The sequence below is a fragment of the Gobio gobio genome (genome assembly GCF_949357685.1).
Source record: "Gobio gobio genome assembly, chromosome: 11".
Lineage (NCBI taxonomy): Eukaryota > Metazoa > Chordata > Actinopteri > Cypriniformes > Gobionidae > Gobio > Gobio gobio.
Genome location: NC_137104.1, coordinates 30,004,763 through 30,028,809, shown reverse-complemented (window position 1 = coordinate 30,028,809; position 24,047 = coordinate 30,004,763). Strand labels below are relative to the sequence as shown.

General features: G+C 44.8%; 1 protein-coding gene across 2 annotated transcripts in view; it reads left to right on the top strand.

The window, feature by feature from the left end:
* Positions 1–24,047, top strand: part of top2b (DNA topoisomerase II beta) — a 205,976-nt gene that overhangs the window by 80,687 nt on the left and 101,242 nt on the right. For both annotated transcript variants that reach the window (XM_079829353.1, XM_079829352.1), the window contains exons 18-20: positions 3,185–3,299; positions 3,511–3,632; positions 7,352–7,500. In XM_079829353.1, coding sequence (XP_079685479.1) covers positions 3,185–3,299; positions 3,511–3,632; positions 7,352–7,500 — 386 coding nt within the window. The remainder of the gene's footprint in view (positions 1–3,184; positions 3,300–3,510; positions 3,633–7,351; positions 7,501–24,047) is intronic.

Sequence of the window (24,047 nt, the reverse complement as noted above, 5' to 3'; positions counted from 1 at the left end):
AAGCTTAACTTTCATAGGAATTCATTGAAAAGTTGAAACACTCACTTTGCTCCGCACTGCTCCGTTATGAATGACCGAGCTGAGCGGCCGTGCGCATTTACATTCTGTGAGTTAGATCCCCACCCCTATGGGCGGGTTGATAACATGCAGAACTAGCTCCTTCTACTGGCTGTAGTCTCTAGCCTCTTGCCAAAAAATCCTCAGATGACGCAAATTACCGGGTTTCTACTGATACAAAGTTTAATGCTAATTGCTGAAGTAACCCTTAAGGAAAAAGCTCTTTCAGTACTGAAGCACACAGGGTGCAAAATGCTCTTTCAGAAAGGCTGCACAGTGTGCTCAACACTCTCTTAGGAAGTCGACTACCGCTGACGCGCCGTTACACCAACACTTCGTGTTGAACTTCTTCCTGGTTTTTTTTGTACCAAACTAATGATGATTGCAGAGCAGAATCAGTTTAGAAATAATCGGCTCCGAAGCAAAAGCTTAATGAGTGAGTCCCGCATGCTTCCTTAGATACCTGCAGTGCGGGGTATGGTTCATGATGCAAATCTCACTTGCCAATGTCCATTGGCTTGTTCTATACCACTTGAAGGTGATTGGGTTCTCAGGTGAGATCCCAATATGTCAGTCACTGACATTAACGTTGAACGTGACTGACTGGTAGGGAAGTATTGTTCTTCAATTTGAAATGTACTCGAAGTTAAAGGGTTAGTTCACCCAAAAATGAAAATTCTGTCATTAATTACTCACCCTTATGTCGTTCGACACCCGTAAGACCTCCGTTCATATTCGGAACACAAATGAAGATATTTTTGTTGAAAGCTGATGGCTGAGAAAGGCTTCAGATAGGCCTCCATTGGCATTCAGTACATTTATACTCCCAAGACCGATAAAAGGCACTTAAAACGTCGTTACAAAGTCCATCTCACCACAGTGACTCTACAATAATCTTACGATGCGACGACAATAGTTTTTGTGCGGAAAAAAAAATCAAAATAACACCTTTATCCAGCTTGTTATTGCCTTCCGCGTGTGCCTCCACGACGCATGCGCGAGAATATGACGTAGCGCCGGGGTTCGGGAATCCATGAAATGCACACTTAAGCCCCATTTTGAGCACTACGCCGAGACCTAAAGCATGATCAATGTAGAATCCAACAGCTTAGACACGGGCGTCTTCCTCTGATTGTAAACAAATCTCTTCTGGGTCATCTGTCCGAACGCCGGATCTGCGTCATATTCTCGCGCATGCGTCGTGGAGGCACACACGGAAGGCAGTAACAAGTTGGATAAAGGTGTTATTTAGATTTTTTTTTGCGCACAAAAACTATTGTCGTCGCATCGTAAGATTATTGTAGAGTCACTGTGGTGAGATGGACTTTGTAACGACGTTTTAAGTGCCTTTTATCGGTCTTGGGAGTATAAGTGTACTGAATGCCAATGGAGGCCTATCCTATCTGCCTATCTTGTGTTCCGAATATGAACGGAGGTCTTATGGGTCTCGGACGACATGAGGGTGAGTAATTAATGACAGAATTTTCATTTTTGGGTGAACTAACCCTTTAAAGTAAAAGTACCCACATTTAAATGCACTCTTAAAAGTACAAATTGCAACTGGTGCAACAGGCGCAAGGATATTAAGCAGCGCCTGAAAATAGGCTAAAGGCCTGTACACACCGGGACGAATATCACATGCGCTTATCGCCAGTCTTTTTCAAGACGTTTTACACCCAAGCGATTTTCACTGATGATGCACAGAGTGAACGTGCAAATTCAGTAGATGGTGCTCCCGGTACACAAGCTGGTGCTGCGGCACTTTACGCTTCCCAGATAGCAGACCAACACTGAATCATCGTTGAATAAATGTTAATGCATCAACTAAAATATCATTGAATCAATGTTGAAATTTAACATTGATTTTTCATCAGGTTTGCCCCCTGAAATAATGTTATTTCAGTGATGAAAAATAGATCAAGATGGGCTTAAAATCAATATTTTTTCAACTACAATTAAATAACTTATTTAACACTGAATCAACATAGAAACACTATAAAATCAATCTGGCTTTATGCTAGGATTCTATGGCAGTTCATTTTCATGTATGGCTGCAATTTATATGATTTTGTATCACTCAAAGTAAACAACATCCTTCAGTTTACATGCAAATGTATTTATTTATGCCCTCACAGTTTCAACAGGAAATCTCACATTGACTTAAAACAATTACATCTGAATTTATAACACTAATTTATAACATAAATTTATAACATTTATTTCACAAAGTGAAAAACATGACAACCTGCATCTGCAAAATGGAAGTAAATACAAATGGAAACTCTCCAATAAAGACAGAAATAGGACAGTACTACTGAAAGAAAAAAAGGTAGAAGAAAGAATGAAATACTCTGAATACTCTAAACTCAGGGGTTTCCACCACGAGCAATGCCCCCAAGCCTTTCAGGGGCGTAACGGAGCCATTTTTGCACCCCTTCCCAGCAAAGATAAACTCTGATGCCTCCTTTTTATCAGCATTCACTTGTAATGCACCTAAAAATATTTGGAAATGTGACTAATTATACATTACAAATGTACTACAAAATGAAGTGAAACTTGAAATGTGATCAAAATCTTGGCATTACAGTTAAAACACGCTGAATTCAAATTCAAGACTATTTAATGAATTTTAGTTTAGACTTTTCCCTTTAAAGTACTGTACTTTATTTCTAAAGTATGGGACTATTTTCAGGCCCTGCGTAATATCATTGCACCGCTGCATCCATGGTACTGCAGTAAAGTTCCTTGATTATTACGCAGGAATATCGTTCTAGAAAATCACAACTTTTCATTTATTGTCGGTCTTAATGCACGATGTAACAATACACATCACAACATGTAAATAGGAAAATGTTGCCGTTATTTTGTCACTTATTGAGCGGTAGGCTAGATGGAGCTGTTTACCTGCAGTCTTTGTGCTAAGCTAGGTTAGTGGTGGGTGTGTCAGGCAGAGTTATGGCACGATCGGAGATGAGAATGGTATGTATGGACTTATCTAACTCTGGGGGATACGGTGAATAAGCTAAAGTCACAAAAAGTCAGTGTTCCTTTAAGTATGAGTCACTACTGTTAAAAATGAAAAATGTTCTGATCATTCATTGTGCAGATCTTTGTTTTCTTATCACAGCAATACCTGTACGGCACAACAACACGACACCTGTCCTACAATGACTTCATCAATAAAGAACTCATCCTCTTCTCCAATTCTGACAATGAGCGTTCGATTCCATCGCTTGTTGATGGTGTGTATCTTCATTTAAGTTTTTAACATGTTAAACTCTGGATTTCTCTTCTTAGCTGAGTAAATGTTTTTTTTTGTGTGTGGAATAATTGCCGTTTTGATTATGTTTGACAGAAGTGATAATGATGTAGTTGTGAAATTATCAAATGCTGCTTGCCTGTAATTTAACTGGACATCTAAACTTCAAGTCTACTTTCATCTGTTGTATGCAGGTCTGAAGCCAGGTCAGAGGAAGGTGTTGTTCACTTGTTTGAAGAGAAATGATAAAAGGGAGGTTAAGGTTGCCCAGCTGGCCGGATCCGTGGCTGAGATGTCTGCATACCATCACGGCGAAGTTAGTAGCAAACATTTCTTTGCCTTTCTTCTTTAATTTGTTCTTGGTCATTATTAGTGCATTATTAATGATTTACTGTTTTATTTGATGCATTGATTAAAATGCATATTTATTGAAATATATATTTTAAAGGGGACATATTTTGCCCCTTTTTACAAGATGTTAAATAAGTCTCTGATGTCGCCAGAGTGTGTATGTGAAGTTTTAGCTCAAAATACCCCACAGATCATGTTTTATAGAATCTTAAAATTGCCACTTTTTTGGGGTAAGCAAAAACACGTCGCTTTTGTATATTTCCCTTTAAATGCAAAGGAACTGCTACTCCCTGTCTATTCTATCAAGAAGAGGGTGAAGCTTCATTAGCTTGTGCAACAACAACAACAGTGTTCAGTTTGAACCGGACTCTGACAATAATGCCTACAGAGCCAGAGAATAAAAGCTGCATGGAGATAGAACAGGTATAGTTTAGTTTAATTCTGGTTTTAACGTTTTAATGTTGCCATCTTGTTTTTATCCACAATTAGTACAAGCATGTTTTAGCGAACCCTGTCCGAATGATGGCCAAAACTTTACTGATGAATTTTATGAAGTTTATTGTTCATCTAAAAGATGAAGTGTCTGTTTTCACTCCAGAAAATCATTGTAAGAGATGAATAAAACACAGAACAAGAAGTGTGCAATAAAGTCTTATCCATAAACACTCTCCCTTGCATTATCATCAGCATACACAGCAAATTACTCAAAAACACTCCTTACAACTAACAGTAAACAACTATATACATACCTTATGCCTTTTCAGGGGGTGCTTAATAAACTGGTAAACTTTATATCTGTAAAACAACTCAGATAAACTATTATGAAGTGCGTGCTCTCCCTTTCATTACTGCCGTGACCAGTATCGCTCAGTAGACTATAAGCTGGATCACAAATGGGGCAAAAAAGTATTTAGTCAGCCACCAATTGTGCAAGTTCTCCCACTTAAAAAGATGAGAGAGGCCTGATTTTCATCATAGGTACACTTCAACTATGAGAGACAGAATGAGAAAAATCCAGAAAATCACATTGTCTGATTTTCAAAGAATAATAAGTATTTGGTCACCTACAAAAAAGCAAGATTTCTGGCTCTCACAGACCTGTAACTTCTTCTTTAAGAGGCTCCAGAAACAAAATTGTAGACCTGCACCAGGCTGGGAAGACTGAATCTGCAATAGGTAAGCAGCTTGGTGTGAAGAAATCAACTGTGGGAGAAATATGGGCCAAACTACCAGCAACAGTGTGTAAAAACCTTTTGGAGACTTACAAAAAACGTTTGACCTCTGTCATTGCCAACAAAGGGTATATAACAAAGTATTGAGATTAACTTTTGTTATTGACCAAATACTTATTTTCCACCATAATTTGCAAATAAATTCTTTTAAAATCAGACATTCTGTCTCTCATAGTTGAAGTGTACCTATGATGAAAAGAGGCCTCTCTCCTCTTTTTAAGTGGGAGAACTTGCACAATTGGTGGCTGACTAAATACTTTTTTGCCCCACTGTAGTTGGTACTGATCCGTCCTTGAGCTTTAACTTTTTAGCAAAACCTGCCTTGAATTAATTGTCCCTCATTCAGGCAATTCACCTGCACTGCTTACAAGACATTGTTGTCGATATAGCTGCTTGAACGCGGAGAAAATGGCAGACAGTGTACAACTGACTGAGAGCGGAAACTATGCTAATACGGAACAATCTGTTAGCTCTGTGGGTGGAAAGTGCAGATTAAGGGGCGGTAATATTTAGGGCTGGGCAAAAAAATAGATTTTTCGATTAATCGTTTTTTAAAATGTAATCGATTCAAAATCGATTCTCAAAGGCCACGAATCGATTTTTTCCCCCCATATTTATTTTTCGCAAACATTGAACATAAGATTAACGTCAATCTAATTACTAGTCTTCTCCACAAGATGTCACTTCTCCACTTATTGGCCTTGCGCAATGTTACAAAGGAGCGAGAGGCGCGTCTGTCATTCATTCATTCAATGTTTAAATGGCGGCTTCCGGTGCGTTGACGTTTGTAATGCTGAGGTGAAATGCTACAAATCTGCAGAACCATTTGATGATGAGACATCATCACCCAGACGTTGCAAGAACAACCGAGCACACAACCGCTAAAATAGATCACATACATGCGAATGCTTGCCTTGCATTATGATCATTAAACTTGAGCGCTCACCTACGTTAGCCATTATAGACATATTCAAATCAACTGAGTCAATAGACACCGCAGGACCAATAATTCAAATCTAATAGCTTATATTATAAACAGATTTCCTCAAATAAAAGTTAGTCCACATAAGTCAGCACGTTAAGGTATTGTTCATTACCTAACTTGTGTCCAGGTATGAATGCGCTCCTTGTGTATGAAAAATAACGAGCGGTGACGGCGCGTGCGCAGAGGGAGGCTCGGATGCCGGGGGCTCCGTCTCATCCCCCGGCGGAGAGATGACCGAGCGGTGCGCCCCGCAAAGAAAGCACCCAATCCCGGTTACGGCCTCAATCCTCGAAAGGCCTCGTCAGGCACTACGATCGATCCGAATTACAGACGGTTTCGCCGGCTTGTTTCCGAGATATAGCCGGTTAAAGTTTCAACTGGTCATGTTCGATCCGTCCCCCCCGAGCACTATGCCAGCGCGTCGTGGTTCTCTGTCCCAGGGCGTTTCCAGTCGATCCTGCCCGGTATCGCATATGCTTGTTGCAAAGATAAAATCGGATGGCAATCGCATCTAAGGAAGGCACGCAAATAACAGAGATAGTGACAAAATATAATGCTCCGGGCACGAATCAAAGCTCAGACACCCCTGGAGGAAAAAGCCTCCATAAAAACGGACAGAGTCTGAATGACGGTCTGCAAAATCACAAGAAAAGCTTGTCCTTTACTGAAAATTGCTTAAAATCATCCAATATCCTTATGTTTTAGAATAAATATATAAAAATATCCATAAAAACAAAATTGTATAAAATGCTTCTCAGATAATTTTTTTTTTAATAAAGTTGCATCAAAATTGTATTGTATTTAACATAATTGTATACATTTGAAATTTAGACATGGTTTCTGTTTTAATGTACCCAAGTGTACCTAAAATAAAAAGAGTTTAATATACAGGTTTGTGGCTCTTAATTTCTTTTTAATTACCCACTTGTAAACTTTTTCACTGTTCTTTTTTATTAATATAGTATTTGTATTAAATCTATATTCATTGAGTTGAATCGAGAATCGAAATCGAGTCGAATCGAATCGAGAATCAAAATCGAATCGATTTGAGAGTTTGCGAATCGAAATCGAATCGAGTTGGAACATCTGAATCGATACCCAGCCCTAGTAATATTATAATAGATCCCCTTCCTATGTCAGAAGGGGAGAGAAATCTGAGCAGCTCGTTTTTTCACATGCTTGCAGAGAAAGGCTTACATTTTCTGGGTTGTCCTTTTTCACGTTTTCTGGGTTGGTAGATGAATCGGGGACCCGATTATAGCACCTAAACACGGAAAAAGTCAAATTTTCATGATATGTCCCCTTTAAACTGATTTACTTATTTAAAAAAAAAAAAAAATTCTAGATATTATAAGGTTGAAAATGACCAGGGATCAAATGTACACTTATTTATTTAAATAAATATATAATTAAATAAATAAATCGAATTGAAGACTTTTTTTACAATAAATATTGTCTTTTCTGCAGCAAGCCCTGATGATGACTATCGTGAATTTGGCCCAGAACTTTGTGGGCAGCAACAATGTCAACATCCTTCAGCCTCTTGGCCAGTTTGGTACCCGTATCAATGGTGGGAAAGATGCTGCCAGCCCTCGTTACATCTTCACTATGCTTAGGTAAGATTTTATTTGTTATAATGGTGCATTTCTAATAATGGTCAGATTTTTAGAAATGTTAAATTCATGGTGATGCTTTTTAGGGCTGCAACTAATATTTATTTTGATATTAGATTTTTCTGTCAACTATTTCTTTGATTAATCAGATGAAAAATTCCAGTAAAAAAAAAAGCATACTTTGAATCCGTTATTTAAAAAAATGGATTCCCTTTCCAAACAATGTGCAATTTAAAGGCTATGAAAACAAATATAGTAAATGTAGAAAATTTAATTGGATCATCAAAAGTCAGCAGCAAAGACAACGGTTAATAAAGTATGCCTCATTCATTGCCTAGCAACGAGGGGGAGAGGAAGCTGGCGTTGTCTGTTCGCCGCTTTTCCACCCGACTTTGGTTTAAATTGTAATGTTAGATTTAGATTGTATTTTATTTTTTTTTAATCGTAACTTGTAAAATTAGTCAGTGCTAATATTGGGACCGTTGTTTGGATCTTATCGTCTCAGATGACTCCACTCGGCTGTTTACAGTTGGTCGTTGGCAGTTGGTAGTTTGAATGGATTTACTCATGACAGGAGAGGACGCCCGTTGTTACGTCTAAAAACTTTTTTTTTATGGATTGTTACGGCTTGCTTCCAATCTGAAGGACATTTACTCACCTACCAAACTACACATTTCAGTTGGAGATCAGAGAGGGGAGAGATGTCGCTGCCGTGGCTTGTTCGCCGCTTCTCCGTTTTCTCTAACTGAAAACCCTCTACCGTGCAACAGTTGTTGTTATGGTATAATCTATAGCATAACGTTTATCGACCAGTAATACGTTCAGTAAGTCTTACTAGTGTCGCTGCTCACTAGTAAATATTGTGGATTTGTATGTGTTCTGTACGGATTCCACCGACTCTAGCGGCTGCTTGCCTACCAGTTGCTATTGCTTGGGGATTCTCGTGTCTGTTCGTTGCTACCCGTTGCCGTGGGGCTTTCGCCTGGGGTCGCTGCAGATGATCGTGAGGTGTTCACCCATGGTCACGGTTGTTTGCTTGCTGTGTCTGTTGGCTTTCCTATGTGCATCACGGGCATGGATTGCGGCTAGCAGACCACTCTCCACGACTGGCATAATGCTGAACTACTCAGCCATTCAACTTAAGAAATTCAACAACTATACCACTCCATCGTGTACATCAGTCATTAAACAACTTGCACTCCTTCGCCGGCCCCGTTACATTCACAGAATTTGCCGTCGAAAGTTTGTTTTCTCCCGGTCTGATCACAACATCTCATCCATCTGGTCCGGCGTGCGCACCGTCGCTTCTCGAACACGTCATCAGGGCGCCGTCAATCCTAGGACTAGTAGCGCTGGAGTTTCCATGACAATGCTACGCACTGACTTGGATGGAAACCGGAGAAAACATGGAGTGGATCTCAGTTTACTTCGTCCAATACAGAGACACACTGTTGCAACGAATATCAAGATTGAACTTTTTATTGCACAATCCATCACAAACAAATCTTGCCTCATACATGATCATATTCTAGAAAAGTGTTTAGATATGATGTGCCTTACAGAAACCTGGCATCAACCAGATGTTTATTCTGTTTTAAATGAGACCTGTCCCCCTGGTTACTGCTATTTACAGAAAGCCCGCAGCACAGGGCGTGGTGGTGGTCTGGCTGTCATCCACCGAAGTGATCTGATCTTGTCCCCTATAACCCTGCCTGAGCTGTCTTCGTTTGAATGCCTTGCATTTAAATGTAAGCACCCTCTTTCCACTACGATACTTCTTATTTACCGGCCACCCAAACCAAACCCATCATTCATCCCAGAGATGTCCAATCTTCTTTCAACTTTCTATATAATGTCTGCTAACATCATCATACTTGGAGATATGAATATTCACGTCAACTCTTCAACCTGCCGTTTTGCAGCAGAATTTCTCCAATTACTCGATTGTTTTAATCTGACACAACTTGTCGATGCCCCCACTCATACCAGGGGCCACACTCTCGATCTAGTCATTACAAACTCTGTTTCTCTCAGCAATCTTCTGGTGTATGATCTGGGAGTTTCTGATCATAAGGCACTTATGAAGCTCCATGAAGATGTCTTCACTATCCAGCCTCATCAAGCCCAAACGCCAAATCTGCTTCAGAAATCTGAAAAACATCAACCTAGAGACTATGGCATCCGATCTCCAGCATCTCCTTTCTGTAAACTGTCTACCACCCATGGATTCAGTGGACTATAACAATAACACCCTCAGAAGCATTCTGGATCTTCATGCCCCGGTCAAAACCAGAACAGTCACTTTCACCCGATCAGCACCCTGGTTTACCGGTGAACTACGAAAAATGAAGGCAGCTGGGCGTGCCATTGAGAGGAGATTCAAAACCACAGGTCTCACTGTGCACAAGCGTGCTTTTCAGGAACACCGAAAGGACTTTTCAAAGTCACTTACGGAGGCACGGTCAACTTTCTACTCAAACGTCATCAGAAATAGTCCCGGAAACACCAAACAGCTGTTCTCCACCATAAATCATCTACTCAAACCACAAACCTCCTCACTTACAGAAACTACAGAACAGCACTGTAATTAATTCCTGGACTTTTTCAAAACAAAAATAGACTCAATTCACTCTACCTTCCTGGATCCTCACCACTATCCACCCTGACTATCCACTCACAGCCTGCAATTTCGGAGCCCCTACATCGCTTTCCAGAAATCTCACAGCAAGAGGTTGAGACGATAATTAAAAGGATGAAACCTACCACCTGTGCCCTCGACTCTTTTCCTTCAGCTCTAGTGAAAGTAAACACCTTTGTCCTAAGTCCTCTGATTACCACTATAATAAACAACTCCCTCCAGTCTGGCAATGTTCCATCTGCCCTAAAAACTGCCATAATCAGACCACTTCTCAAAAAACCCACCCTTGACCCAGATGTGCTTGCAAATTACAGGCCAATTTCCAATCTCCCATTCCTCTCCAAAGTTCTGGAAAAAGTTGTAGCTTCCCACCTCCAGGATCATCTCAAATACAACAATATTTTTGAAAAATTTCAGCCTGGCTTCCGCTCTGCACACAGTACGGAAACGGCCCTGGTTAGAGTCACAAATGACCTACAGATGACAGCTGATGCAGGTTCACCATCCCTCCTCATTCTCCTCGATCTGTCTGCTGCATTCGATACAGTGGATCATGGCATACTCCTTAACCGGCTGCATCAAACCACTGGACTCACTGGCACTGCTCTTAACTGGTTTAAATCGTACCTCACTAGCAGAACAGAGTACATTTCACTTGGAAGTGCAAGGTCCCGGCAACACACAGTTACCTGCGGGGTTCCTCAGGGGTCAGTCCTTGGCCCCATTCTCTTCATCATTTACATCATCCCCCTCGGCCATGCATTAGCCGCTATGGAGTCTCATTTCACTGCTATGCTGATGACACACAACTGTACATGAAATCAGAAACACACAACTCCATTTTGACAACATCATCTCCGTCTTCAACACTCACTGCCTGTCTGGAGGAGATAAGGATGTGGATGAAGCACAACTTCCTCCAGTTAAACAGCTCTAAAACTGAGGCAATTCTTGTTGGCACTCCACATCAAACCCAGTCTTCCTCCATAACTGGTATAACTATCTCTGGTCATGACGTTCCCCTCTCCATAACTGTCACCAATCTTGGTGTAAGATTTGATCCACAACTCCGCTTCAAAGCCCATATCAAAAACCTCTGCAAAACATCTTTCTACCATCTCAGAAACATTGCAAAACTACGTCCAACGCTATCCTTAGCAGATGCTGAAAAACTGGTCCACGCCTTTGTCTCCTCCAGACTGGATTACTGTAACGCACTTCTCATCGGGATCCCTAACAAAAGCTTGCAGAGACTGCAGTATGTTCAAAATAGTGCTGCTAGGATCCTGATGAGTGTTCGAAAATACGATCACATCACACCCATTCTCCATTCACTTCACTGGCTTCCTGTTACCGCCAGGATTGAATATAAGGTCTCCCTTTTAACCCACCAGTGCATCTATGGAAATAATGTATTATTATTATTATTATTATTATTATTATTATTATTATTATTATTATTATTATTATAAAGTAAGATTAAATAGATACAATTTATTTCTGTTAGTTAACATTTAATTATTGCTGGTTTGCGTAATATTCTGAGTTTGCATTTCACTGTTTTTATTCATTTTGAAGAATACTGTATCTGTTTTTGTGTGAGATAAAGTAAATGCATGCTCACAATTAGTCTAGAACTACAATAACACAGCGCACACAATGCCTCTGCACCTTACTCACAATTTCTCTCAACATGGGGACAAGAAAGGTGTCAGTCAATAAATGGGAAAACGTAAATGGAAAAAGTAACTTGCGTTACTAATAATAAAAAAAACTCATATATTTTGTTGTAAATTTTAAATTAATGCTTGAAAAATTTAATCTTTGATTATGTAACTTGTGTTACTTGTAATGCTACCCCCAACACTGTGGCCAGCCCTACAAGTAAAACATGATGTGAATGTATGTCACGTTGTACAGTATGTTGGGACAGAGGCACCAGAACGGCAACTGATAAAATGAACTGTAGCACGATACTACGATATCTCACTGACAGATCGTGGAGAAGTTTTAATTGCTCACAATCTAATATCATGATATCACACACCCCTATTTGAATGTCATGCACTAAAAAGGGCAAGCCACATCAAACTATTGGATTTAGTTTGAAGTGCTTAAAATAAAGCATTATCATGTTTAGAACAACTGTGGTCTTGCTGCAGCTCACTATTGGGTCCTCCGCTATATTCAGATGCATTTTCTCCATAGAAATGTGTTATTCACAACTGTAAAGTAATGTGACTGGTGTATGTTTTCTGTGCACAGGGCGCTTATGCAATTAATCAATAATCAAATCAGTTATCAATATCGAGGCTTTCGACCATGGAATATTTCTGAATATTGCATGAAATATTGCTGCATAGATTAAAGAGTGTTGGCTTATCAAATCATGTTATATTCTGGTTTAAAAAGTATTTAAGTGGAAGAACACAGAATTTAAGTGTGTACAGGCTGAAAGTAAACAATCTGGACTACTGGAGATTGTTAAAGGTGTTCCCCAAGGATCTGTGTTGGGGCCTCTTTTATTGACTATTTACATAAATAGACTTGATTGTAATTCAGGATGCCTATTTTCCACTTTTATGCAGATGACACTGTCATGTACTGTTGTGCGTCCTCCAAACAGCATAAGCTTCAATTGGCTTTTGATGTCATTCAGTCACAGCTTCATACTAGGGGTGGGAATCTTAAAGGAACACGCCGACTTTTTGGGACGTTAGCTTATTCACCGTATCTCCCAGACTTAGATAAATCCTATTATGCAGCGCCTGAAAATAGGCTTACATCAGTCAACATAACCAACGTGACAACCTGCTTGCACAGAGAGCGTGCTGGGGACTATTTTCAGGCGCTGCGTAATATCATTGTGCCGCTGCACCCTGAGCAGTAGGCTAGCTGGAGCCATTTACCTCCAGTCTTTGTGCTAAGCTAGGCTAGCGGTGGGTGCGTCAGATAGAGTTATGGCACGCACGGAGATGAGAATGGTATGTATGGACTTATCTAACTCTGGGGAATACAGTTAATAAGCTAAAGTCCCAAAAAGTCGACGTGTTCCTTTAAGGCACTTAACGATTCGATCCGATTCTGATTCCAATTCTGGGAGTAACGATCCGATTCCCAAAACGATTCTTAACATACATTTTTGGTAACTAATTATCCTGCTGTGCAAATACATGAACTTTACATTTTAACCAAAATTGGAGCTAATATGTTTTTTCTTTATAGTTAGAATATCTGTTTGACAGTATTGCCATATTAAAAATTATTATGAAGATTTCTTTCAATACTTTTATTTTATTAACAAAGTTATATTCAAGATTAGCAAGCTCTAATGAAACAAAGTAAGCCATACAATTGCAAAGAACAATCATCATTAAGAATAAACAGTTCCCATTCAGTCGGTCACTCTCGACGCCACGTCGGAGTACCGACGAATAGGAATCTCGCTCGCGAGAGCCAATCTACTTCGAGTGTAACTAAACGAGCCAATGCACATTGGCATGCAATGATTGCACCAGGTGCTCATGCCACGCCGCGCGGGTATAAATGAGACACAGGTGATTGCATCAAATCAACCTTTTGCTGAGGAGCCGGGTGGTAGATGGTAACGCCAGATATCACTCACTACTTCGCAGTCCTGACTGAAGACGGAAGCCGCCTTTCGGAAGCGATCTCTTCAGTCGGTGTTGGTGTGACGGCACAGCAGCGGTCGCGTGGTTTTCGGATCATCTCTCTGTGTTGTTTGTCTAGAGCAATCACAAAGGCTGTTCTCACAGCTGGTTCGGTGCGCTAGGTGGAGAGCGCTGAAAAGCCGTTCTTACGGCTGGTAAGAGAGCGCCTTCGTGTGAGAGAGCGCGCACGTCAGGCTGCACCCACCCCCTGACTGTGTCGCCGCGACCCCGCCCCCTGCGTGCTTCAGCACCAAGGAGAGCGTCCTTCTGAAAGAGCAAACACAGATAGAGCTTGCGTCTTTTTCAAGATGACATTCTATCTGTGTGTTTCTGGATGCGGTGGTTACCTGTCACCAAGGGATGGTCACCAGCGCTGTATCTCGTGTTTGGGCGTTCAGCACGCTGAGGCAGCGTTGGTGGATGACTCATGTTCTCACTGCGGGAACATGACCATCTCGGAGTTGCGGTCTAGACTCCATTTCGCAAGGGGTGGAGTCCCCGTGCCTCTGCCTCGATCTAACCCTCCACAGAGGGTTACTTCAGGCAGTAGCGCGGGTGATTTGAGGGTTACGGTGAGCGCGCTTCCCCCAGGGAACCAACCCCCGGGGAACCCTCATCCCTCACGCACTCCGCAGCCAGTAGAGCTGCCGTCGGAACGTGGTGGGCCGTCCTCGAGATGTGCACCATCCGTATCCTTCGGGGCTCCCCTTGATGATCAGATGTCCATCGCTGCATCGGAGGGAGGGTCAGACTTCTCTGGAGATGACGTGTCGGCGCAGGGGGCTCCTTCGGGAAGATCCGCTGTGCCCGATACGGATCCGGAGATGATGGCCATGCTTTCCCGGGCCGCCGAGAAGATCGGGCTCGTGTGGAACCCTCCACCGTGTCCCGAACCTTCAAGGTTGGATGATTGGTTTCTCGGGGTGGCCCGTGCTGGTTCTCAGCGCCCCACCCCGGTTCCTTTCTTCCCGGAGGTGCACGAGGAGCTCACTAGGTCGTGGACGGCACCTTTTACTGCCCGAAACCGGCCCAGTGGATCCTCCTCCCTCACCACCCTCGATGGCGGACCTGCAAAGGGTTACACGCAGGTTCCTCCCGTGGAACGGGCCGTTGCTATGCAACTGTGCCCTAACTCCACATCCAGGGGGAACCCGTGTCTCCCCTCTCGAGCCTGTAGGTACTCGTCCGATCTGATCGGAAAGGCCTACCAGGCTTGTGGAGAGGCAGGCTCCGCCTTACACGCTATGGCGTTGTTGCAGGTTCATCAGGCCCAGGCACTGAAGAACCTGCACGAGGGTGGTCACGATCCCGCAGTTCTCCAAGAACTGAGAACCGCAACGGACCTCGCGCTTCGTGCGACGAAGGTTACGGCGCGGGCCGTGGGTCGTGCGATGTCCACTATGGTGGTCCAGGAACGCCATCTCTGGCTGTGTCTGGCAGACATGAGGGAGACCGACAAGATCAGGTTCCTTAACTCCCCCGTCTCCCAGACCGGCCTCTTCGGCGACGCGGTCCAGAACTTCGCCCAGCAGTTCTCGGCCGCACAGAAGCAGACTGAGGCCATCAGTCACATCCTGCCACGGCGGTCAGCTGCTGTCTCCACCCCGCCGCCGGCAGCACCTCAGTCTGCTCGTCGCCGAGGGCGGCCGCCTGCGTCTGCCTCCGCTCCCGCGTCGCAGCAGCAGCCTCCACCCAAGCGACGTTGTGGAGCCGGGCGCAAGCAGGCCGCCCAGCCCGTCCAGGCTCCTGCCAAGAGAGGTGGCAAAGGCAGGGGCAAGGGCAAGCGGCCCTGAGACGGGCGACCCGGAGATGGGGAGGACTGCTCTTCTGGAGACGGTGACCGCACCGCTCCATCCCCCGGAGGAGGGCCGGGAGGAGAATTTTGTGTTCCGTTTTGTTTCTGTTCCGCCGCTGGGCTCAGCCCCAGCGGTACCCAAATTTTCAATAAAAGAGCAATTTCCTCCATCTCTGGGTCCTCAGGGGGCTCGGAGAGTTGTGGCCGGTCAAACGCCGGACCACACTCATCCTCCCCCTTCGCCAGCGGGCAGCAGTGGACGACCTCCTCACGTTCCTCCTGCCCACCTGTGGAATCAGGTAAGTGTTGCACAGCACACTCTCACCTCGCTGCGGGCCGCCTCCACGAGACAGCCGCCCCAGCCCGGTACCTGCATTCCACCTCGCTGCCCCACCGTGGGTACGCCGGTGGTCCCTATGGTCCCGCTTGCACGGTCTCTGCGAGCCTGGCTAGAGCTCCCCAGTCCGTCTCGCTGGCTCATTCGGACCATCAGGCTCGGCTATGCGATTCAGTTCGCCCGGCGCCCCCCCAGGTTCAAGGGCGTCCGCTTCACCTCGGTGAATGCTGCAGATGCCCATGTCCTGCGTGCGGAAATCGCTGTCCTACTGGCGAAGGACGCGATAGAGCCGGTCCCTCCAGCCGATATGAAGACCGGCTTCTACAGCCCGTACTTCATTGTACCCAAGAAAACCGGTGGGTTACGGCCAATCTTGGACCTGCGAGTCCTGAATCGGAGCCTCCACAAGCTACCGTTCAAGATGCTCACGCAGAAACGCATTTTCGAATGCATCCGTCCCCAAGATTGGTTTGCAGCGATCGACCTGAAGGACGCGTACTTTCATGTCTCGATTCTTCCTCGACACAGGCCGTTTCTGCGCTTTGCGTTCGAGGGTCGAGCATATCAGTACAGAGTCCTGCCCTTCGGGCTGTCCCTGTCCCCCCGTGTCTTCACGAAAGTCACGGAGGGGGCCCTTGTGCCCATGAGAGAACAGGGCGTTCGCATCCTCAACTATCTCGACGACTGGCTCATTCTAGCACAGTCCAAGGATCAGTTGTGCGAACACAGGGACCTGGTGCTCAGACACCTCAGCCAGTTGGGTCTTCGGGTCAACTGGGAAAAGAGCAAACTCGCCCCCGTGCAGAGGATCTCTTTTCTCGGTATGGAGTTGGATTCGGTCGAACAGACAGCGCGCCTCACGGAGGAGCGTGTCCAGTCGATGCTGAGCTGCCTGAACACGTTTCAAGGCAGGATGGCGGTTCCACTGAAACAATTTCAGAGGCTCCTGGGGCATATGGCGGCCGCTGCGGCAGTAACACCGCTCGGCCTGCTTCATATGAGACCGCTTCAGCATTGGCTACACGGCCGAGTCCCGAGATGGGCGTGGCAACGCGGCACTCACCGGGTGAGCATCACACCGGCCTGCCGCCAGTCCTTCAGTCCATGGTCAGACCCCTCGTTCCTTCGGGCCGGAGTGCCCCTGGAACAGGTGTCCAGGCACGCTGTGGTTTTCACGGATGCCTCTGCCATGGGCTGGGGAGCCACGTACAACGGGCATGCAGTGTCAGGGGTTTGGACGGGCCCGCACCTGCATTGGCATATCAATTGCCTCGAGTTGCTAGCAGTGCATCTTGCTCTGAGCCGCCTCAAAGCGCGGTTACGGGGCAAAGATGTACTGGTCCGCACGGACAACACTGCGACTGTTGCGTATATCAACCGACAAGGTGGTCTGCGCTCCCGTCGCATGTCGCAACTCGCCCGCCATCTCCTCCTCTGGAGTCAGAAGTGTCTGAGGTCGCTTCGGGCCGTTCATGTCCCTGGTGTGCACAACCGTGTGGCCGACGAGCTTTCACGAGCTGCGCTCCCAGGCGAGTGGCGACTCCACCCCCAGGTGGTTCAGCTGATTTGGAGACAGTTCGGGGTGGCACAGGTCGACCTGTTTGCCTCCCCAGAAACGTCCCACTGCCAGTGGTTCTATTCGCTGACCGAGGGTACACTCGGCACGGATGCCCTGGCACACAGCTGGCCCCAGGGGCTGCGCAAATATGCGTTTCCCCCAGTGAGCCTACTTGCACAGACTCTGTGCAAGGTCAGGGAGGACGAGGAGCAGGTCCTACTGGTGGCGCCGTACTGGCCCAACCGGACCTGGTTTCCAGAACTTATGCTCCTCGCGACAGCCCCTCCTTGGCCGATTCCTCTGAGGAAAGACCTTCTGACTCAGAGACGGGGCACCCTTTGGCACCCGCGTCCAGACCTGTGGAAGCTTCATGTCTGGCCCCTGGACGGGACGCGGAGGTTCTAGGTGACTTACCCCAAGAGGTAGTTAACACCATCACTTCGGCACGAGCACCGTCTACAAGACAGGCTTACGCCTTGAAGTGGAACCTGTTCGTCGAGTGGTGTTCTTCTCGCCGAGAAGACCCCCGAAGATGTTCGATCGCGTCTGTGCTTAGGCTTAGTGCTTAGGAGCGTAGGCTGTCGCCCTCCACCCTCAAGGTTTATGTTGCTGCAATATCCGCCTATCACGACCATGTAGAAGGTAAGACAGTTGGGAAGCACGACCTGGTCGTCAGGTTCCTTAGGGGGGCGAGACGGTTAAATCCTCCTCGCCCCCCCTCCATACCCTCTTGGGATCTTGCTCTGGTGCTCCGAGCACTTCAGAATGCCCCATTTGAGCCTTTGCAGTCAGCAGAGCTAAAGATTCTGTCAATGAAGACTTTGCTGTTGGCTGCATTGGCCTCCATCAAGAGGGTAGGGGACCTGCAGGCATTTTCGGTCGACGAATCGTGCCTAGAGTTCGGGCCGGGTGATACCCACGTGGTGTTGAGACCCCGGCCTGGCTATGTGCCCAAGGTTCCTACCACTCCCTTCAGGGACCAGGTGGTGAACCTGCAAGCGCTGCCCCCGGAGGAGGCAGACCCAGCCCTAGCTTTGCTCTGTCCCGTCCGCGCTCTGCGGGTTTACGTGGATAGAACTCAAAGCTTCAGAACCTCAGATCAGCTCTTTGTCTGTCACGGAGGCCAGCAGAAGGGAAAGGCTGTCTCCAAGCAGAGGATGGCCCACTGGATAGTGGATGCCATCACCTTGGCTTACCAAGCACAAGGTGTGCCCTGTCCGCTCAGGGTGCGAGCACACTCTACTAGAAGTGTTGCATCCTCCTGGGCGCTGGCACGTGGCGCCTCGCTGTCAGACATCTGTAGAGCTGCGGGCTGGGCGACACCCAACACGTTCGCTAGATTCTATAGCCTACGTGTAGAGCCGGTCTCCTCCTGTGTTCTCACCTCAAACGGGTAGAAGCACTGAGAGGCCCCGGCTCTTGTCGGCTTGCTGCGCTACGGCGCTTATATTCTCCAGAAGCAAACTCTGGGAGTCCTCCACCGCCCTCGGTGCCGGACGTGGCGGAACGTCTGGCATCAGGCCCCTTGCCGCTGAATCCTTGAGAACCGGTATTGGGCTTGGGCCATATGAGTGACCCTGCGGGGATCCCATATTTTCTTCCACGGTCGCTCCTACGGGAAGCCCGTGTCTTTCCCTTGGGAGAGCCTTCCCTGCAGTGGGACTGAGCCCCCTTCTCCTTGCGGGCTACGGCTCAGCATTGTACTCCACATAACTCCTTCGGGGTACGATGTGGGCTCCGCAGCGTTCCCTTCTCTAGGGCACGCTTTCCCAGTGTTATCCAATAATCACTGAGCGGGTCATGCGGAACAGCAGTGATGGACTTCCCGGTGTGAGCCCCGTCTCATCAGGTAAGAGAGCTCAGGTGGCTCACACAGGGCACTGGATGGGGGCAGAAGCCATGGCGCTTTGGTAGGGATTCCTATTCGTCGGTACTCCGACGTGGCGTCGAGAGTGACCGACTGAATGGGAACGTCTCGGTTACGTATGTAACCCTCGTTCCCTGAAGGAGGGAACGGAGACGCCACGTCCCGTCGCCATGTCCTCTGTACCCTGCTGGGGTGCCTGTCTACCTACCCGGCTCCTCAGCAAAAGGCTGATTTGATGCAATCACCTGTGTCTCATTTATACCCGCGCGGCGTGGCATGAGCACCTGGTGCAATCATTGCATGCCAATGTGCATTGGCTCGTTTAGTTACACTCGAAGTAGATTGGCTCTCGCGAGCGAGATTCCTATTCGTCGGTACTCCGACGTGGCGTCTCCGTTCCCTCCTTCAGGGAACGAGGGTTACATACGTAACCGAGACGTTCTCAATTTACAACTAAGTGTGACAATTTTTCAGTTTCTTTAGAACATTTTAACAAAAAATATCTTTAAAGCCAAAAAAGTTTACTTTGGTTAGAAACACAAAAAAGGGGCGCTAGCGAGCAGGCAATGGAGTAGGTTGCAAGTTTAGAGAGCTCTGCACAAGCTTATATTTTTTACCCTTCTAAATGGTGCTTTAATCGACTGTGTGGTACAAAAAGGCTATCCAAGATTGTCCTGCATCTTCGAAGACGATTTGTTTCCTAAGAAATGTAAATGGCGAGCAACTTGCGTAAATACAAATATACGGGCAAGGCCTCTGCTAACAAGACGAGCACCGACACACCTAGTGTTAACAACGGAACTAACACGACACTCGAGATGGCTGAACAAGCTCAACAAACTGGAGAAAAGATTGATATGACGACGGAGATGAAGGAAGAGTTATTGTCCTCTATCAAAACGGAGATGACCACGCTTTTCCAAACCGAGTTAAAGTCAATCATGGTTAAAGAGTTTGACGGAGTTAGATCAGCGCTACAAGCAGCTAGACAGGAGATAGCTAACAACACATCAGCTTTTCGATCAGACCTGGAAGTGATTAGAACAACTGTGTCAGACATGGAAAGAGGACTCTCAGGATGCTCGGATGACATCACGGAGCTACAAAACTCTGTGCGCAAGCTGGAGGAAAATGTTCAAAATCTACAGGAGAAATGTTTGGACATGGAAGGTCGAATGCGGAGGTCAAATATCCGCATTATGAATGTAGCTGAGGAAAATGGCTCAAGCACTCCTGCTTCTGTTTCAAGGCTGATTAAAAAGTCCTTAAAATGGATAAAGACGTGTTGATTGACAGATCCCACCGCACTTTACAGGTGAAACGGATGGATGGCAAACCAAGAGCGATTATAGCGAAATTACACTACTATCAAGACTGTGTCGAAATCCTCCGCATCGCACGGGAATCTGGTCCGCTACAACACAACGGCTCAACCATACTCATCTTTCCTGATTACCCACCGAGTGTAGCCCGTGCCAGGTCGGCGTTTAACAAGGTCCGTAAACTACTTCGAGGACGAGAGGGGGTCCGCTATGGTCTTCTACATCCAGCCCAATTTCGGATCACGTATAACGGGACGGATAAGCTGTTTCAAGATGCAGCGGAGGCCATGGCGTATGTTAACGGCAACATTCTGCGTGAGGTGGTTTAGCTTTGCCTATTGATGTGGGACTACAGTTAATTTCTTTTAAGGGCCTTAAAAAACAGTTACTGTTATGTTCATATGTAATGTAATGTTCATATGACATTTTTTAGCAAATTTACTCTGCCCACTATTGATGAACAATATGCCTCAGATTTGGAAAGACCATTTTCAAAGGCCGAAATATTGAAAGCAATTGCCACCATGCAAAGTGGAAAATCACCGGGACCAGATGGCTTTCCGAGGGAATTTTTCAAAAAATTATCCTCAGAACTTTTCCCTATTTTACTCGCTGTCTATGACTAGTCCTTCATCTCAGGGTTGTTACCAGAAACCATGAGACAAGCAGTTATTTCTTTAATTCATAAAAAGGGTAAAAGTAAATTAGATTGTAGCTCATATCGACCCATTTTATTGTTAAACGTTGATAGTAAAATATTTGCCAAACTTTTAGCATGTCGATTAGAGATTGTTATACCTTCAATAGTGTCTGACGATCAGACTGGCTTTATCAAAAATCGATATTCATTCTACAATATACGCAGACTTTTGAATATCCTTCACTATCCCACTCCACCCGATATACCTGAGGTGCTTCTGTCACTTGATGCTGAAAAAGCATTTGATCGGGTGAAGTGGGACTACCTCTTCTATACTTTGAATAAATTTGGCTTTGGTGCCAAATTCATATCATGGATTAATGTTTTATATTCCTCTCCTGTAGCAGCAATTCGGACAAATAATAACATATCATCCTTTTTCCAATTAAGCCGCGGGACTAGGCAGGGTTGCCCATTATCCTCCTCATTATTTGCACTGATGATTGAGCCCCTGGCAGTGGCAATACGGTCCGATAATACTATTAAAGGCATACTGAGGGGTGAGTCTGAACATAAAGTGTCCCTTTATGCGGATGATACTCTCTTGTATGTGTCTGATCCGCTTAAGACACTGCCTCGCCTACTGTCATTACTTGGTCGTTTTGGAAAAATATCAGGTTATAAAATAAACATGCAAAAAAGTGAACTTATGCCGATTAACACTGCAGCCAGACTTATCACATTTAACTCCTTACCATTTAAATTAAGTAAAGATAAATTTAAGTATTTAGGTATATGGGTTACTAATAATTACAAGAACCTCTATAAAACAAATTTTATTCCATTGATAGATTCTATAAAACAAGATTTTGAGCGCTGGGGTACACTACCGCTATTACTAGGAGGCAGGATAAACACCGTCAAGATGAATATTCTACCCAGATTTCTATATCTGTTCCAGTGTATCCCGATATTTTTAACCAAATCGTTTTTCCTATTGATAGACAAGCTGGTATCAGCTTTTATATGGAATGGGAAAAATGCACGCATCCGTAAAAGTGTTCTGCAGCGACACCGAGAGCATGGAGGACTATCATTACCCAATTTTCAGTACTATTATTGGGCAGCCAATGCTCGTTCTATGTTATATTGGTTTAATTCACATGCTGATGGTCCTAAGTAGCTGTCCCTCGAAAATTTGCCATGCCATCCTGCTTCTCTACATGCATTGCTCTGCTCAACATTGCCTAAAGGTACTAAAAGGTACTAAAGGATATGTATATTGAAGGCACTTTTGCAACCTTTCAGCAAGTGAAAACTAAATTCCAAATTCCCAACACTCACTTCTTTAAGTATCTTCAACTTCGCAGTTTTGTTGCATCATCTGTTAGTCATTTCCCCTCATTACCACCTGAGACACTTCTTGAGACTGTTCTAAAAGTGAATCCATACTTTAAGGGGGCCATTGGTAAAATCTATGGTGCAATGAATACTCATAATATGGGTCCTCTGGCTCATGTGAAAAGATTGTGGGAAGAGGAACTGGCTATAGAAATCTCTGAGGATGTATGGGAATTTATACTGAAAAACATTCACTCATCTTCAATATGTCAAAGACATCGAGTGATTCAATTTAAAGTTGTTCATAGACTGCATTGGTCTAAAGTAAAACTGGCAAAATTTAAATCAGACATAGATCCTCACTGTGATAGATGTGAAGCCGAGCCAGGCACTCTGTCTCACATGTTTTGGCTCTGTCCAAAACTCGAAAATTTTTGGAAGTCTATATTTAAATGTATTTCCGACACATTGGGGACAGTCATAGAGCCTGATGCTATGATCTCTGTATTTGGTATTGTACCGCAGCATTTTCACTTAAATCAAAACAACAAAAGCCTCATAGCATTTACTACTCTTTTAGCTCGACGGCAGATACTGCTTAAATGGAAAGACAAGTTCCCTCCAACTTTTAAAATGTGGATCACTGATCTTTTATACAATCTGAACATGGAAAAAATAAGGTATGCTACAACAGACTGTGCCTATAAATTTCTTGATATCTGGCAACCTGTTCTGGAACAAATTAGGAAGATGTATCCCTCTCTAATCTCAATTTCAGAGGAGTAATATACTGTACGTAATTGTGCTTTCTTTTCTAATATATGTTAATGACTGTTTTCTTTTTATTTAATATGTGTATTGGTGCAACAGGTGGGGATTGTTCTTGGGTGGGTTGGTTAACATAAAAAGAAAATGTATTGTAAAGTGTATCTTAGGTTTGATAAGATGTTCAATAAAAACACTCTGAGGAAAAAAAGAAACACAAAAAAATCTTTAAAACATAGGCTAATGCAGAAGAAAAACAACTTTAGTGCTCGCTGAGAAGCCAAATTCAGTGTGTGCGCATATCATCTCACATGAGAGAACTTGCTGAGCTGCAACAGTCCTGTTAGAGACATTTAACGAATCACTCACCAAAACGAAGTCTTTGTTCAGAATTTGCCATTCGTTTGAAACATTGTGCAGTAGTTCAGCAATATTCGATAAGTCATTCCAAAAATTATGCCGCGGATGTTGGTAGGTTTATGTATATCCCGTCCACTGAGATAGGAGTGTAAGCATTAATGGCCGAGAAAGTGCCTTATAGCCTACTTGAGCACCACTTCGTTATTTTGGCTCAGAATTTCGTTTGTTGGAAATATGAACTTAATTTAGAAATGCT